Genomic DNA, 17,582 nt, shown 5'->3' on the forward strand with positions numbered 1-17,582 from the left:
TACTTCCACGGGTCATGATATTAAATGGGACAATTTTGATATCTTAGCAACTGGTAGGTCAGATATACATTGTAAAATTAAGGAAACATTGTTAATTCGTGATTTAAAGCCAGCCTTGAATGAAAACGTTGGCAGTGAAAAACTTTTTCTTTACTAGCATTTTGTATTGTTATTATTATTATGGGAATTTTTTTTTTCTCTCCCGCAGACTCATCTGTTTGTTATTAACTATTAGTCTTGTGAAGTATATATGAAATAATTCATATTTGAACTGCGGTGGTAGATGAAAGTGAAGTATGATCATCGCAGTAAATTTTCCAATTTAAGCAACTGGAATGAAGAAGCCTGAAAAAAATCAGGCTTCTTCATTCCAGTTGCTTAAATTGGAAAATTTACTGCGATGATCATACTTCACTTTCATCTACTACCGCAGTTCAAATATGAATTATTTCATATATACTTCACATCATTTCACTCACGGGAAGATATGAACTCAATTAATTGACCTCGCTCCCAATGTGTGGCTTCATAGCTCAGTTGGTAGAGCATCGCACCGGTATCGCGGAGGTCACGGGTTCGAATCCCGTTGAAGCCCTGATTTTTTTCAGGCTTCTTCATTCCAGTTGCTTAAATTGGAAAATTTACTGCGATGATCATACTTCACTTTCATCTACTACCGCAGTTCAAATATGAATTATTTCATATATACTTCACATCATTTCACTCACGGGAAGATATGAACTCAATTAATTGACCTCGCTCCCAATGTGTGGCTTCATAGCTCAGTTGGTAGAGCATCGCACTGGTATCGCGGAGGTCACGGGTTCGAATCCCGTTGAAGCCCTGATTTTTTTCAGGCTTCTTCATTCCAGTTGCTTAAATTGGAAAATTTACTGCGATGATCATACTTCACTTTCACTTTTAACTATTAGTCTTGTTACATATTATTAGATACCACTCTTTTTCTTTTTCTTCGCGTTTAAATTTCGATTGTAATCTAGTTAACGGTCACTTCTGAAGATGTATGTTATACATACGAAACGTCAAGGAAATTAACTTTGTTTAACGTGCGTTTTGGTTCCATGTTTATCACCGCGGTTTGCGTTTTGTTTCTTCTAAATTTTGAAGGGTTTGGATGGGATGCTATCAAACTTTGATCCCTTATATGTCTATCAGGAATTGCAATTCAGAGCTAATTTTTGGGATGAGGGCATCTTTTAGGATCCTCTATAAGAATATTACATCAAATCCCATAATTTCAAAAATTTTATTTTTGTGACGTCATCACTTTAGGACTCAAAAGAGAAACATTGTGAGTTTGGGTGGCCTATGTTTTACATGTAAAATGCTTTGGTTGACGTTCCTCAACTGGATTCTCATTTTATTCTTGATTACACCAGCAGTAGTAAATTATTGGCGAGGAACATGGTACATTTTAGACTTGTTCGTGTTTCCAAACGACGAAGTTCTCAGTGCCTGGGTGACGGTCACAGCCAGCTTTGGAGCGATATTCCTGATCATGTTAGTGGAGGATTATATAAAAGAATTTTTAGATGAAAAGAAAGCGAGAAAAGGATTGTATCTCGTTCTCTTTTATCCTCTGGCCTTTTTAAGCGTAACATCGTGGAGAGGACTGTGGATGATGTTAGATCTTTATACAACCACTGCCCTAACAAGCGCCATTGTTTCTCATGTTGTTGGATTTTTTATGGTTTTAGCTTTGAAAACCACATATTCTCTTATTGCCATTCCGGGATATTGTATCAGCGAGAGACATATTGATCCACCGGAGAAAATTCTTCAAGTAAAGAAATGTTTTAGGACGAAGACTTCTGCGAGGATGCTGAACAGTTTTGTTACCGTGTTCATTATTGGAGCTGCGGTTATAAGCTATTGGCGAGGAACTTGGCTCATTGTTGTCGCTGCAGTGCAGCCCTTAAACGACAAATTGGCATCATCGATTGCGTTAATTATTCTGAGTTACTCTGTATTGAGTTGGTGCTATTTTTTGAGTACGTGTTTATCAACTGTAAACATCAATCCGCCATATTCTGCGTTGAGCCGGTCGTTAGAACAAGTGTTTGTGTACATTCTTGGTTTCGGAGTGGTGGCTTCCTGGATAGGAATATGGCACTTAATGGACATCTATCTACTGCCAGGTTAGCTGTTGCTATTTTCTATATTAAACAGAATTTTTAAATTACTTCAACAGTAAAATTGTCACATTGCGCAATCCTCTGTAGGAAAAAAGATGGCGACTTGTACATCTACCGATAGCTCTTAGCGCACGTACAGAAACGTTATAAAATCTTTAAACCTAGGCTACTCAAGGTCCTTAGTACAGGGACAAATATTGTAAAAAAAACTGGCTTTCTTTGTGCCCTGTAGGCTGGGTTACGTCGCAAGGCGTTATGGTAAAAATATGTACAGCTGCCATCTTTTTTGCCATGGTGGATTGCTCTGACCCTGGGGGTGGGGGGTTTGGGTATAGATTTGAAACCCTGACACTGTTTAGGATAGGAGACCTAACATATCGACCCTGTGTAGGACAATACCCACAACTTTAGGACCTGTATAGGAGAAAAGATTAACTTGAATAACAGATGAAGGACACTGACAGCTATACAATCATTGCCTTTGCCTCAAATAATTATTGTTTGCTTAAAAAGCCCTACACTCCATCCAATATGTCCCAAAAACATATCACAACATCTTATGAGGTCAAATACTTTCATGATTTCACCCTGATGGAGGCAAGTACTCCCCAAAACTTTGGGTGTGAAACCTTTGAAAGGCTAAGTTCCCTTTTTTCAGACCCTGTAATTCTGTCATTTTCGCTGCCATATTTCATTCCTGACCCGAAAATCACCAGCCATTGGAGAGTTTGTAGCTGCAAGCAGAACAAGCTTATCCAATACCTGCCAAGAAGAAAGATGACATTTAATGAGAAGGTAAACGGTGGATTTTATGGTTTCTGTTTTGTATTTACTTTCAGATTTGCCGACGGCCAGTGCCTTGGTTGGTCATTTTGCAGGAATTGTTGTTCTTTATCTTTTACAAGGAGGTCTTAACTTGGTTAGCCCTCCAGCTACCTGTAGAATTCCTAACAAAGAAATCCTGGAGGGATTAGATTTAGGAAACTATTTAAAAAGAGGTTCAGAAAAAGAGATCACCAGACAAACTAGGACTACAGTATAATGTTGATGAAGCCTCAGGGTGTGAATTACATGTACTATCTATGTAGCTATGGAAATTTAACATCAATTTATAGTTGTGTTTGTGGTTACCACATCAAGAAGTGACATCAAATTTTAGATCATTTTTTTTGTGATGTTGAGTGAAATAGAAAATAGCTTTAAAGTTGCACCAAAAGTTTCATGTTATGTAAAACAGTAAGATCATCTTTTTGCTGTGTAAAGACTTTGGAACAGTATTCCAGTAGACTTATGTCGCAGTGATTCTAGTGAAATGTCAAAAAGATATGAGAGAATTAAAAAAACTTGCAATTGCATGTTAGCAGATTTGTTATTGCTATTTATACAGTATAGAGTGGTTTTTGAATGCTGTAAAACCAAAACCAAACCAATTACTTACCAATTAGACTATTCAGCCAATCTCAAACCATAGTGAAACACAAAACCAAGACCAAAACCAAAGTAACTGTCTAATTACTTTCGACACTCAATTGAAAACTGCTCTATATATAAATTATAAATTAATATTTTAAGAGGAGGCCTCCAGGAGGGTCCTCTAAAAAATAAAGGTCTAAAATGTTTTAAAAGTCTAAAATACTGAGTATAGTAATGGAAGCTAAAAACTACACCTAAGGATTAAACTAGAACTAAGATTTTAATCTTAGTTAACCTTAGTTAGTAATAAATTTTTTAAAACATTTATTACTAACTAAGGTTAACAATGGTTTAGTAAAAACTGTTTCAGCCTGTGTTTAAAAATGGCATCATGAGTCTGTTGAGCTCACTTGGCAGTTAAGACCCAATCGGTAATTGCTTTAGAATATGTGATGTACTGACCTCACTGGCATCTTTTGATTAATACATACTTTTTCTTTATATTTATGAGATTATAAATTTTTTTCCCAAATTTTTCATTTCAAAATGAGGATTAGTTGCTATGGTTTATAAATTGTGGCTCAGACCATTACATACAAAATAACTTTTATGGAAAAAGAAGTTTTTGTCCCATTCATTGTTCTCATAGAAGTCATTATGTGCTGTTTACCAGCTGTCTTATATTTATTTTATATATACAAAATTTACAATGTAAATACAATTGATTATTATAGATACATATATTAATTGATGTTAATGACTATGAATAAGGAAAATGAAGATTGATTCAAGATTTGACTTATGGTTTGAAATATGGAAAAGAATAAATAAATTAGTATATTTTAAGCTAGAGAAATGAGTCAGTGTCACAAGCTACTGGAACAAAAAAAAAATGATTATAATAGCTCCTCCAGCAATGGGCAAATACCTGAAAACACATCAGTTGGATGTTCTACCAGTGAGACAGAGTAGGAACAGCCACACAGTAGGCTGGTGGAGGCTTGGTCTTGCATACTCCAAGCTAAATTGCCTACTGGCTGTATTTTAAACAATTGGGGCTCTTCTGGGGCTGCTTTGAGCGGTGTTTGACTTCTTTTGGCTCTCAGGTTTTGGCACAATAAAACCTTGTTTGGGTCTAACAAACCCGTGAGGGGCTCTCGTATGACTAGGATGGGGGTGTTCTGCGGAAATTTTGAAAAGAACCCATAAGAGGTGCCAAGATCCTGTTTTGTGGGTGTGGTTCAAATTTTTTTTAACCCCTAAAACGTACCAATTTAAAACAACACATCTCCTGCCATATGTTTTTGGCTCAATTTCCCAAAAGCTACCCTGACTGCTTCTGCTGGAACCTTTTGAGGCTGAACAGCCTAAGAGGTACAAAAACTGCTTTTTTAACCCCTAAGAGGTGTAATGAGCACTCAGATCCTCTTTATATGGGAATGCCCCCACAGGCTAACTAACTTGCACCCCTCAGCTTGAATAGCCCCTACTCCTAAGGCCCTAGATCTTCTCGTCCTTTCAAAAGGAATATCCGGGAACAATACTCATTAAGGCTGTATCAGATTGTATGCAGTATGAGACTGGGTACTTTCCATTCTACCAAAAATATGGGAAATAACCTTTGAGATAGGAGCCGCTGTAACGGTAAGGAAATTAAATGGGAAATAAAAGTTTCCTGAAGATTCGAAAACTATTAAATTTTTGAAAAATGGACTGATTCAGCTGGAAGTTCCAGAAGCTGTGGGGAACAACATTTAAAAAGGGAATTTACATGTTAGGCTTCTGGGAATATTTGGGCAACTTCACTGAAAATTTCTCCAATAAACAGTTTTAAACTCCCAGAAGGTCTGTAGGTGATTTGATCAAGCGGTTTTAGTAAGAGATCATGCAACCGTACCAGTTGAAATGTTTTGCAACGATCCCTCTGATCAATTTCTGAAAATCTCAGCCCAGGAATCTACCTGTCCCATGCGTTAAAAATTAAAAAGTTTCCTTGAAGTAAATGAATAATCGCATGGTACTGAAATTTCTGGGAAAAAATGTCGAAGATTTGTTTGTACAATAGAAGCTTGTTCTCCGTTTCGGAAATTAACGGAAATAATTCCACTGGGCATATGCTTGAACGGAGTGCCCTGGACCTGTGGATTGCTGAAAGGGACTTGGACGGAGTCCTCACCAGCTTTTCTCGTTCTTTGAAAATCAACATGGCGGCTGCAATTGGAGTTCATCTTGGATACACTTGTGCTTCCTTGGCCATTTACAAGGTAGAAAATCAGTTGCTTTGAAATGATCTATTTATATTCTTTGTATTGAAACATGCTGTTACTCATTTTATTTATTTCTTTAAGGACGGGAGAACAGAAGTCATTGCTAATGATGCAGGAGACCGGGTCACTCCGGTGCTTGTGGCGTGTTCTGGAAAAGACATGGTTAGCTTCACTTGTTACTGTCATTGTATTTTTTGGTTGTCTTAAGATAGCTCTTTACTCTCTCAATGTGTCGTTCAAACACCTGTTTTGTAAAGACCTGGGCTCTTTGAGGCCGCGTGACCGAGTGGTCCCGTGAGAGGTCGCGGAGTTCCGTTACGGTCTGTACTTCATGTAAGATTACGTATAATGTCCCAACCTTGCTTTCCTGATTCCATTACCTTACTTACGTATGATGTCCCAACCTTGCCTTTATTACTCTTACTTTAGGTGACTTTATTACTCTTGCTTCCATTACCTTATTTATGTGACTTTATAACTCTGTAACCTTGTTACTCCTGTGACCTTGTTACTCCTGTAATAGAGGTAACAGAAGTAACAAGGTTACATGAGTAACAAGGTTACATGAGTAACAAGGTCACAGAAGTGACAAAGTTACAAAAGTTACGTAAGTATCAAAGTAGCAGAAATAACAGGCGTAACAAGGCTACATAGACAATAAGGTTACAGGAGTAACAGGGTTACAGGAGCAACAGGGTTACAAAAGTACCAAGGTTGCAGGAGTAAAGTTACAGAAGTAACAAGCTTAAACGATACGTTAATTTAGGTCATGAGAAACCTCAATTAAAATTCGGGACATTATAAGTGATCTTACATCAAGTACTACCCCGTGTTACTGATGCTGATAGTACTGACACTTAATTTAACCTCGAGCATTTGGGGTTTGTTAGGCCCCTAGCTTAGACAGCTAATGTGTCTAGTTGCATAAAATTTAAAATCAAACTAAAAAGAAATTGTATTTGCATGTGTTCTGACCACTAGTTAATAATAATAATAATCTTTATTGAGGAAACTTTTTCACGTACATGTGGTTTTCGAAAAGGACCTCAAAGATTAATACTAATTAATAGAACTAAAAATATGAAATTTATAAGACCCTTAAGTTAAAAAATTAAAAACCTGTCTTTTAAAAATATTTACATTAGCAGAGTCTGGCAAATGGTATGTTATTCATTATTTTATTTTGTCATTGATTCATGTCATGATTATATTTTTCATTGTCAGTCCATTGGTCTTCCTGCTAAACATGGCCTTATTCGAAATGCCAAGAACACAATGGCAAGAGCAAGCAAGATTATTGGGCTGAGGTGAGACATTTGCCTGTGTATCATTCAGGCCCCATTTGCATGGTCTTGGGTGCCCAAGACAACTCTTCCCCTGAGTTACCCTGCCTGAGGTAACTTTCAGCTTACTTATTTGCAAAATTCAACCAACCATTTACATGAGGATTGTGCAACCATCTTGGGGGGCGAGACAACTCAGATGGGTGAGTTGTCTCGCCTCACAGGCAGGTTAACCCTGGCAAGCGGGACAACTTTTCTTCATATAAACACTTTGGCTTGCCTAACCAGAACAACTCTTAGCAAGGGGAGTGTCATGTAATTCCTAAGCGTGGGATTTAAAGCAGAAATTTGTATCAAAGAAGTGAAAATTAACTCCACAATGCCCACTTTGATCAAATGACTGAGAGAAACTCAAAGAAAGAGGGATGATACTGTATTTGTACATCAGATTATTCAATAAGGATTATGAATAATCATGCAGGGTCAACTTTGAATCGGCCTACAGGGAGTATGTTTTCACTAATAATGCTCGATAAAGTTGCCTCAGGGGGAGGGTTGTCTTTGGTACTTGAGACCATATAAATGGGGTGTCAGTTACATGTTGGGATATGTTTGCCTTTGCCTTTAACTTTACTTTAATTGAGTTAATAAAGCCAGAGAGGCATCACATTAATTGAATGTATCAATTGAAATAATTATTAGTTAAGGTTACCGTATACCTTCAGGGGTGTCTCACGTCCAAGCGATGTAGCGCGTCCGGTTTAATATGTAGATACCTAAACCCCTATATCAAATTAAAGCTTATAGAGCTGGCTATCAAACCATACCAAAAATTTTGAAATAAAATGAAGTGCCGATTTTTTCACGGCCACTAAATGCGAACGTCCTAATCACCTTTTGGAAGCTACAAGTCAAAGCGAATTTTGTTTTTCGCCAATTTATTTTTTTCCTTGGTTTCAGGACAAAAAGCGCTAAAAAAGCGTGTCTGCGTTTTTCCACATTCAATTGCAGTAAAAAGTTACAGAACATTTTCAAAATAGGATTTAAAAAATGTGAAGTGATCGTACAAAAATTGCTCTCGGAGAAAAAATATGTCGAAATAAACAATTCGCAGACACGTTTTTGTTTTTTATATGTTAATCTAGCTACTGTCCAAATTTGAGGGCAATCAAACAAATCCCCGTTGAGTTGTAACTCTTTAAAGTGTCTGCTTCAAGCGAAAAAATTTATTCGAGAAAACAGCGCTAAGAAAAATCTCTTGCTTCGCAAACAAACTCCGTCCACAAACGCCTTCAACTGGGTTCTCAGATCACTGAGCCAATCACCACTTGGAAAATTTACTACCATTAACTCGCGGTGAAATTTACGCGTGAATCTCGAAAAAACCCTTGTGTTTCGCAATGCGCTCAAGGCGGAGAGATAATTTTTCTGTAGCTCGGTTTTTCTTGAAGCTGGTCTGGCAAAATGGGGAAGACGAAAAAGGATACGAACGCTAGAGTGGCTAGGCGATGAGAACAAACTGAACAAAAGAAAGCGCGGCGGAGCAAATGTGCATGGATAATATTCCAATGGATCTCAATGAGTTGGGCGATTCATCGGTATCGGACTCAACAAAAGAGTCAATGTAAACATCGCTGTTATAGCTGTCGAGTTCCCAAATTTTTACAGAATCTTTCTGTACTCTTGACTCGATCTTTTCGCCCGCTTGATACGATAGCTATAGCTTCATCCGCGAGGCCAACTTTCGCTTCTTCACTCATTGATGTGTTTTCATTCGTTCTTCGCTTTTTCGAAGTGGTAAACAATGTTTTCCGTGGCCCATGTTTACTTATAACGTAATAGAATTACATCTAATACGAAAAATGCTTGGATCTGAATAGCCAGTCAATTCGTGGTATCCATATATTCCCACGAAAGTAGTCTCGGTTGATTGCGTACACGTTATAGGGCTGTCAATCAAGAGGGAACTTTTACTTCCGGCCGTAACGTAAAACCTCCATTTCTCCGCCAATATTGAGTTTTTTTCAATTTTGTTTTCAGAAATTAGAGATTACTCTTCGATCATTACTTTGAACCAAAAATCCAAATTTGAAGAAAATTGCCGATCTGAAGGTATACTGTAACCTTAAGTTAATACTATCTAGTGACATGTTTTTCGGAGCTCCTTATAAAAGGTACTGTTGACCACTGATGAGGGCCACATTACATCAAGTTTGGATATCTAGTAAACAGAAAATCTAGCAATAGAAATTAACCATGTTGAATTTTGAATGTCTGTGGTTTCAGATTTTCTGATAATGCAGTTCAAGAAGAAGTCCAGGTATCTGATTGTCAGGTAGTTATTTCTTTTATATTTAAATAAAACAGATGGAATGTGAGAACTAAGTTTTAATTGTTAGTATTTAACTTGGCTTCTATATTTGTGCCTATAATAGAAAATTTTTCTAACTGATAAAATGAACTCTTGACTACCTTGCAGATTATTGATAAAGATGGAGAACCCTTCTTTGAGTTGGAGTTAAATGACAAAAAGACACTTTTCTCCCCTAAAGAAGTTGTCAGGATGATATTTCAAAAACTGTTAGGTAAGGATTAATTTTAATTACATTGTTACATTGTCCATAATAAAAATAGAATTCTGTTTGGTCAGTCTGCTACTATACATTTGTAATTCTTACCATTGATTAGTCCCTTAGATAGTTCCTAATTGTACCACGGATTGTCCTTGATTAATGTCAGTATAACTGGAAGTATTTTGTTGACTGCTTCCCTTTCACAGAAATTGCTCAGGCCAATGGTGGAAATGATATTGAAGAAGCTGTGATCACTATACCTTTACACTTCAATGATGAACAAAGAGCAGCCATAAGGTATTTTATCAACATTATCGACACAGTGTTAAGTAAGTTAATCAACTATACAAAGTCATGTAGTAAAAACAGTACCTCAACTGACCATGGTGCAAAGACTCTGATTGGTCAGTAGCCAACCACTTACAAATCAATACATGATGTCATGTACATGTATAACAAGTTGTTTTTGTTTATTATTTCCTAGGGAGGCAGCAGAAGATGCTGGCTTTGATGTGCTTCGGGTCATCAGTCAACCTGCTGCAGCAGCTCTGGCTTATGGTAAACAGTCATAGATTTAAACAGAGTTAAATGTTATGGATCTTAATTCTGTCACAAAGCATATAAGCAGTAAACTATTGACAATGAAAGTGAAGAGACAACATGCTTTGTTATGTGACTCCTTCATATTTATAATATTTGTTCCATTGGTCTCTGCTTAGATCAGTTTCACAAAATACAATCTGATCTTTATTGTTTGGTTATGAGGTAAGCGTGGTGATAATGAAATTTGTCTAATTTTCAAGTAGCATTTAAAAATTAAATTGAGCACCTTCAGGTAACCATCCATACCAAGAGTGAAGAGTTTAAATGTTTTAAATGCACAATTTGCATGAAATCCTATTTCAATTGAAATTCCCAAATCACTTCTCAATCACGATGTGACATCACAAATTTTATTATATAAAAGTCAGTGGTATACCGAGTGGTAACAAATTGATAAAAACGATATGATATCCTCACATGTGAAGATATTGAGTTTGATAACATTTCTCTCTTCTCCCTTTAACTACAATTAAATTTGTTGGTGTATGATTAAAACATCTTTGGATCTTCTTTGGTTGTCTTCAGCAATCTTTGGTAATCTTTGGAAAATGTTTGGAAATGCTTGGAAAATGTTCAGAAATGTTCGTCTGGCCATCGGAACAATTTTGGAAAATCTTCAGAAATCTTCAGAAAGTGGTCAGAAATCTTCGGAAAATCATCAAAAACAGTGTCATCAGCATGTCTATGTAACAAAAAGCATTAACATTACACATTAGCTCGTAGATATGAATTTTATGCTCTCGTGGCAAGAACAATATCTCACGAGTGAGCGCAGGGAATGGGTGAGATATAGTTCTTGCCACTCAAACATAAAATTCATATCCTCTTGCCACTGTGTAATATCCTGTATATGATCATTTACGGAGTGTTTTTCCTGAACAGACATTGGACAAAGTGACCAGGCTACTGTGAGGTGGGTTCACATGTATGTTGTGGTTTTCACTGTTTCATCATCTTTTTGACCCATAAGATCCCAGTTTGAAATTGGCATCACTAGTATTGTATGTTGCAGGATTTCAAGCCATGCCACCTACTAGCTAACTTAACCTACTTGGCAGGGTATCCCATGTTTTCTTTTGTTGATGATATGACTCAATTTTGTGATACACACCATCATGTAACACTTGCACCATCTGTACCTGTCATGCAGTGATGGTAGAGTACTGCCAGTTTAATGATTTTACAGTCAGGCTGAATTATTTTCAGTACACTGAGTTGAGTCAGCTGTGTTATACTTTCAGGACAGTACTTGTGTACAGACTTGGAGGAACAACCCTTGATGTCACTGTTTTGGCTGTCAATGGTGGAATGTACAGAGTTGTATCCACAGAACAGGACACAACTTTAGGTGGAATAAAATTTGATGAGTTGTTATCACAACATCTTGCTGCTGAGTTTCAAAGGTCTTTGTGCATTTTTGAACTTTTCATTAAAAATAATTTATCACTGAAAGAATTTGCATTCTTCAAAATAATCCTCTGTTTTTAAGTCACACTGAACAAGCATTTCCTTCTTGGTTTCACTGTAGGCAATGGAAGCAAGATGTCAGAGGCAATGCCAGAGCAATGGCCAAACTAATGGCAGGCGCCGAAAATTGTAAACATATTCTGTCTTCCAGAGATACAGCAACCTGTGCTATTGAGTCTCTTTATGATGGGATTGACATGCAAAGTACAGTGTCAAGGTATTGTCAGTAGTCTACCTCACAGTCAGTGTGGTTGTCTTTATCAATGTAATAACGCAAACTGTTGTCTTTTTTTCTCTTTACAGGGCTCGGTTTGAGTCTCTCTGCTTCAGTTTATTCCAACAAAGCCTTTCTGCTATTGATAGAGTTCTTGCGACATCAAATGTTGCCAAAGACAAAGTAGACCAGGTAAGATGTGTTCCTGGCAAATAAAGTGGCGTCACAAAAACATTGATACCCATGATCATGTTGCATGGAATTCCAGATCCAATGCTCCTGACTTTGTTTGAGACACTAAAACTCACATTCTCTCTCTTTATCAAGGAGCACAGACACATTCTAGCACATACAGTGTAATTACAACAATGCAGCAGAACAGGGAGCAACCTGGGGCAAACTAGCATCCTTCATCCAGGGCAATTTATTTTTATCACCTTATATGCTACAGTGACTGGAATTAAGTACAGTGACTTTGATTTCTAAGATGTTGATTTTTAAAAGTATACTAGATTGTTACTTGTAACTTATCAAGTTCTAACAAGATATTTGCTTTACTTTTTTATAGGTTATTATTATGACTTGTATTTGTAGCCGATCTTACGCACACTCTGTTTGGCTAATTGTAGGCATTATGTTCCCGTAATGCCCATGGGCCGATTACGGGCCTGCAAAGACAAAGCAAAACGCCATACAGTATAATAAACAACTTATTAACCTCCCTCCTGGTTGATAAGCAGTTAGTATTAGTGGTTTGCTCCAGCATCCAAAACTAGGTTCAGTTGGAGTAGTTGGGTGTCATACCTCTAACTAAACATTTGCTTGATTTTTCAGGTTATCTTAGTGGGTGGTTCAACTCGTATTCCCAGAATCAAGCAGCTTGTTCAGGAGTATTTCGGGGGAAAAGAAGTTTGTCAATCCATTGATCCTGACAGTGTGTTAGCACATGGAGCGGCCATTCAGGTAGATCTGTGAATTCTTGATATTTCCCTCCCTTCACCAAAGAAACATAACCTCACCAGCTGATTTTGCACAATTCATGTTCTATGTTTGTTAATCTGTCAAGGCATCTTTGCTTCAAGGGAGAGAAGAGCAATTCAATAATGAGTTAGAAGTGGAATGTACATCAAAAGCAATCAGCGTGATGGTGAGTACACAGTCTGTTTCTACTATCTGGTTGAACAATGCAATTACTTGAAGCCTCTGTTAAGCCCCAATATCTTTTTAAGTTTTTATCTCTTAAAAGGCGCACTCCTAATTAGTTCCCTTCAGTCTATAACTTCAACTTTTTATATACCCCCTCTCTCGTGTTCTGAGTATGTTGTGACATTGAAGGTTGCCATGGTCTAGTGATATGATACATGTAACTAGTGGTTCCATATGCAAATTGCGAGCCCATGTGCCTCCAGACTCCGGTGGATGTCCTAAACACTGAACCACAGGGAGACTTGTGGGGAGCCAGGTCATTTACGAGGTTCATGTTAACGTGTGAAATATGTTTTAAAACTTGTGATAATTAATTTCTTATGTATTTATTTACACAGTTAGAAGAAGCAGAGTCCTGTTTATGTCCAATCATACCCAAGTACACTCCTATCCCTTCAAGAAGAACACATAATTTCACAACCTCTGTAGATAATCAGGTTTGTGTTTCTGTTGCTCTAGATCCCCATCTAAAATCACCATTCTCTTCTGACCGGGAAAGGACTTTTCGATGTGAGATTTAGAGCTTAGTGTGAGTAATTTTATAGTATTTTGCCTCTTGAAATAGGTGTCTGCTCAAAGAGCCTGAAAGTTCAAAACAAGTAGGATAGAACTGAACCCCAGTAAGGAAACGAAAACTTGAAACGGATTAAAGCAACGGGTTTGACTTAAATGAAAATATATGATAATTTCAAAGAGAGCACTGCTCCAAACCGCAACAAATTCTATAAAAGAGCCGAAATTTGCAAAATCTTATCTCCAAAATGGCTTCTTCGCTGCTGCGAATTATGTGGCTGCTTGAATTAAGCTAAGTGATTGGCCAAATATTTTGATCTAACCTGCTTACAGCCCCTCCTGGTAAGTTATATGATAGTTAAGTGTTGAAGGTTTTGCATGGTTTATTGCTGCTTTATTCTTTGTTTTCTTGTATGTTTTCCTGTACCCTTTAGGAGACTGTTTGTTTATGCGTATACGAAGTTAACGATGACACACCTAACGACCCTGGAAAGACTCTCGTGGCCAAGGTGGGTTGCTTGTTTCTTTAATTCGCCTGTTCCAAGTTGAGCTACTCGCAGTTCAACTTGGAGAACACATTAGCAAATTTGTTTTGAAAATACAACTCAGTGAACTTAATTTTTAAATGAATTTAGGGATCATTTGCGACCCATGTAAAGCTCTCACATTACTTATTGTCTTACAGTCAAATCACATTGAAATATAGAAAAAATGCGATCGCATGTTTAGTAAATCCAGTGAGTTTTAGAAAGTCTGTAAAGAGATCTAATATTCTTGTCAAAATAGGTGGTTCTTGAAGATATCCCACCGATGGCAAAGGGGGAAGGACAAATCATTGGGACTTTTCACATAAGAAGGTTAGGATACAACAGTCCAGCTTGGTTAAAACGAGGATCCGTATCTTACAGTACCGACCGAGAAATCGAGGAAAAAGGAACATACTTTAATTTAAGTCGCTGAATTACAGTAAATCTGTTACTTAGTCAATCGCCCGTTTTCTTTAAAATTTACGTTTTCCGATAAGCTTTTTTTCATTTTCAATAACTTTAAGCCCACTTTTTTGAGAAAACCCTTCTTTCTTCAAATAATTAAGGTAAAGGAACCGGTAAGGGGAGTAAAGATGAAAGTATTAATGAACGATGTCCTTTTGTATTTCGGTTTCATTACTTCTTGTTTGTCATTCGTTTTGTTGCAAATTAATTTTTTAACTGTTTGTTTCTCAACCAGAGATGGGTCACTTCACATTCATTTGGTGGAAAAGACCTCCGAGAAGTCAGTGGATATCAATATAGAGGCCAGCGGTTGATCAGGTTGTACAGGACGAGAGTCAATAAAATCTGCTCTTTTTACACAACCTGCGTGTGATTAGTTTGGAATGTTGGAGTTAATACTGCCTAGTTCCTAGGCCTCAATATTTAGCCGCGGTCAATCGCTTTGGGTCACGTGGTGCGGGGCGTTCGTTTTCGATACGTCACCAAAATGAATTGACCGGGAAGACCTGAAAGAAAGCCGTACAGGAACTAGGCAAGAGTTTGTGTCCTTTCCGAGTAACTTAGTTACTTTGTTTATCTACATATCCGTTAAGATAAGCTGTCCGTGGATGGTTCTATTCAGCCATGTAACTTAGCTATTGACGTGTGTCCGAATTCATTGCCGTTCGTGTATTCTTGGTCGTTGTGTTGATCTGATCATTGAAAGGTTGAACAGTTCCCTCCTTAGTTCATGGTGTACACTGCGTCTGTCCTTTAATTTAACAATTATCTGCATAGCACGTGCAGCAGGGAATAGCGAAAAGAATGAGATACATGTAGAATAATGTCGCTTTCTCGTGATGTCGGGCCGCGCTGAAGAATTCTTGCGCCACTGTCTCGGTGTACTTAACCTGCCCGAAAGGGATTTCAGAATACACCCGACTCGTCACGCGACTACAAAATCTCCTTTGCGGTGTTTAAAAGTGGCTTTCAACTTACCAATACGAAAAGTTTAGTCAAGCTCGCCGGTGGAAATAGCACGAACATTGATCGCAGAAGTAAAACATAGGTGTGCGCAGCAGTTTTATGCGTTCGTTAAGTAAGAAAATGTTCAATTTCGGGGAGGGAGAAGACTAAGCAAATAAATTGATAAACTCTCGTATCTTGACCCCTGCTCAGGAAACGAGTATCAATGTTGTGTTTTAAACATGTGTTTTTGGACATTCTAGTATGATCAAGTTTTTACTGATTAGGAAAAAATGATATTTTCCTGATGTTAGAATTCTCTTCTTTCGTAAACAGCTCCTCAATTCCTCACTCTTTCGATTTTGTCAGTTTCTATTCTAGTTTGAGTTATCACAAACACTCATTTCCTCATTCAACAGCTTAGAGTTTTCCACGATATTCCAAATCCACTAAATACTACGCATTGGATTGGTCTACTTTAAGTCTTTAAGTCTTCAATAAGTATACTCCTTAAACAGTGGAACTATACTAGGAGTTTAAAATAACATAATAAAAGCACGTAATAAATAATTACAATATGTATATATACAATAAAAATTATTGGCGCGCCCGCTTATAGGTTAAATTGTTTGAAGTTGGCAGTGCACTGCTTCGATCAGTTTGGAATGTTTTAAATGATGAACTATGTAGTTTAAACAACTTCCGATGTAATGGTCTGGTAATAATTAGAAATGCCTTCAAGTGTAGGGCCTTTCTTTTGTCAGTTGGCGGTGATTACAGAAACAAATGCCGTTGAGAACTAGTGATTCAGGAGTGATGTCTGTCCAGTGGCCAAACTCGGGCTTGGTGTCTGTGAAGAATTGATACCAAATCCTCACTCGACGCAGAATGAGTGGGTTTCCAATCATGAGAACCACCAGTTGTAGATCCGATAATCAATTTCCATAGTTTTTAGCTGAAAACTGACGAACTATTTATCGCGAAACGGACACACCATAAAAGTTAACGCTAACTTGTTTTGTCAGGTTGCAGCGTTATCAATGATCTGTAGTTATTTTACAAAAAACTTATTTGCCTTATGAGAGAAGCGGATGAGCCTCAAACTCTCCAAAGCGCTGCAGAACCAAGGTGCTGAACACCTTTTTGCTCGTAGCTCTTATAAATAGGTCATGTACTGAATTGATTAAGCAAAACAGTTCAAATAACCAGCTGCTGGGTTTATTTGGACATGAGAGTTTAGCCATCCAAAAAAGCAAAACGCCACTTATCAGTGTTGTTTGCATTACAGAAGTTTTGTCGGGTTGTCATCTTTGGTTATATAGAAGGAGGGCGTAGTTTATTTAGTCAGAAAGTTTACATTTCGTCTCTTTTTTACCTTAACAGCCGGCAAAATTTACTTTTCGTTTCTAGCTAATTTATTTTTTCATGTGTCTATTGGATGCGGAACCATTCATTGTAGCCTACACCAAGTAATGCTCTGCTTGTCAATAACGGTGCGCACTTGCTCTCGGGTGTTTACAAGTCGAAGCTATGTCCCCTCTCCCTCCCTCCCTCGTAGCGATAGGCAATGTTTTACATCTAAACTACAGAAAACCGCCGCGCGCAGGCAGGCAATGCGAAGTTAGTCTGATCTATACCTCCAGTATACACGCACCCACGCACTGGGTTTAGAGATTGTCAATTAACAATTTGCTTTTCTTTAGATATCACTCTTAAAAACCACAATATGAAATGCGATTTCTCGTTACCAGTTTTCACTTTTCTTTAAATGACATATGTTAATTCTGAGAATTTGGTGGTATGGTAACGCAAGATATGATTTCTAAGAAAATTTTCAATAACTTACAATAGCTAACTCATGTGAATTAGACGTTGATTTTAGTTTTGCGAAAATACTGAATGGTCGAGTAGAAGTCATATTGCTATATTCTTTTATAGTCTGATTGAAAA

At 37.5% G+C, this 17,582-nt stretch overlaps 2 protein-coding genes and 1 non-coding gene across 3 annotated transcripts; all 3 read left to right on the plus strand.

The window, feature by feature from the left end:
• Nucleotides 1–771: 771 nt before the first annotated feature.
• Trnat-ggu (transfer RNA threonine (anticodon GGU)) lies at nt 772–844 on the plus strand. The gene has a single exon. It is a non-coding gene; the product is annotated as a tRNA-Thr (tRNA).
• Nucleotides 845–1,314: 470 nt separating this feature from the next.
• LOC145479702 (uncharacterized) lies at nt 1,315–4,415 on the plus strand. Its single transcript, XM_081458134.1, has 2 exons — nt 1,315–2,159; nt 2,996–4,415. Exons 1-2 carry the CDS (start codon nt 1,346–1,348, stop codon nt 3,196–3,198), a joined length of 1,017 nt encoding a protein of 338 aa, XP_081314260.1. The 5' UTR covers nt 1,315–1,345; the 3' UTR covers nt 3,199–4,415.
• Nucleotides 4,416–4,490: 75 nt separating this feature from the next.
• Nucleotides 4,491–17,178, plus strand: LOC145479675 (heat shock 70 kDa protein 14-B-like). The gene is made up of 17 exons (XM_081458095.1): nt 4,491–5,833; nt 5,918–5,998; nt 7,061–7,143; nt 9,406–9,454; nt 9,599–9,704; nt 9,899–9,989; nt 10,177–10,250; nt 11,178–11,208; nt 11,537–11,698; nt 11,824–11,979; nt 12,066–12,168; nt 12,811–12,939; nt 13,043–13,123; nt 13,521–13,619; nt 14,130–14,204; nt 14,482–14,552; nt 14,923–17,178. The coding sequence occupies exons 1-17, from the start codon at nt 5,609–5,611 to the stop codon at nt 14,999–15,001; spliced, it is 1,695 nt and encodes a 564-aa protein (XP_081314221.1). The 5' UTR covers nt 4,491–5,608; the 3' UTR covers nt 15,002–17,178.
• Nucleotides 17,179–17,582: the final 404 nt, after the last annotated feature.

The sequence above is a fragment of the Orbicella franksi genome, chromosome 2 (assembly GCF_964199315.1).
Source record: "Orbicella franksi chromosome 2, jaOrbFran1.1, whole genome shotgun sequence".
Classification (NCBI taxonomy): domain Eukaryota; kingdom Metazoa; phylum Cnidaria; class Anthozoa; order Scleractinia; family Merulinidae; genus Orbicella; species Orbicella franksi.

Coding starts and splice junctions, on each gene's coding strand:
- LOC145479702 (XM_081458134.1), top strand. CDS start 1,346: ATGCTTTGGTTGACGTTCCTCAACTGGATTCTCATTTTATTCTTGATT. Junction 2,160..2,995: donor GGACATCTATCTACTGCCAG/GTTAGCTGTTGC, acceptor ATTTACTTTCAG/ATTTGCCGACGGCCAGTGCC.
- LOC145479675 (XM_081458095.1), top strand. CDS start 5,609: ATGTCGAAGATTTGTTTGTACAATAGAAGCTTGTTCTCCGTTTCGGAA. Junction 5,999..7,060: donor CGTGTTCTGGAAAAGACATG/GTTAGCTTCACT, acceptor TTTCATTGTCAG/TCCATTGGTCTTCCTGCTAA. Junction 12,940..13,042: donor CACATGGAGCGGCCATTCAG/GTAGATCTGTGA, acceptor TAATCTGTCAAG/GCATCTTTGCTTCAAGGGAG.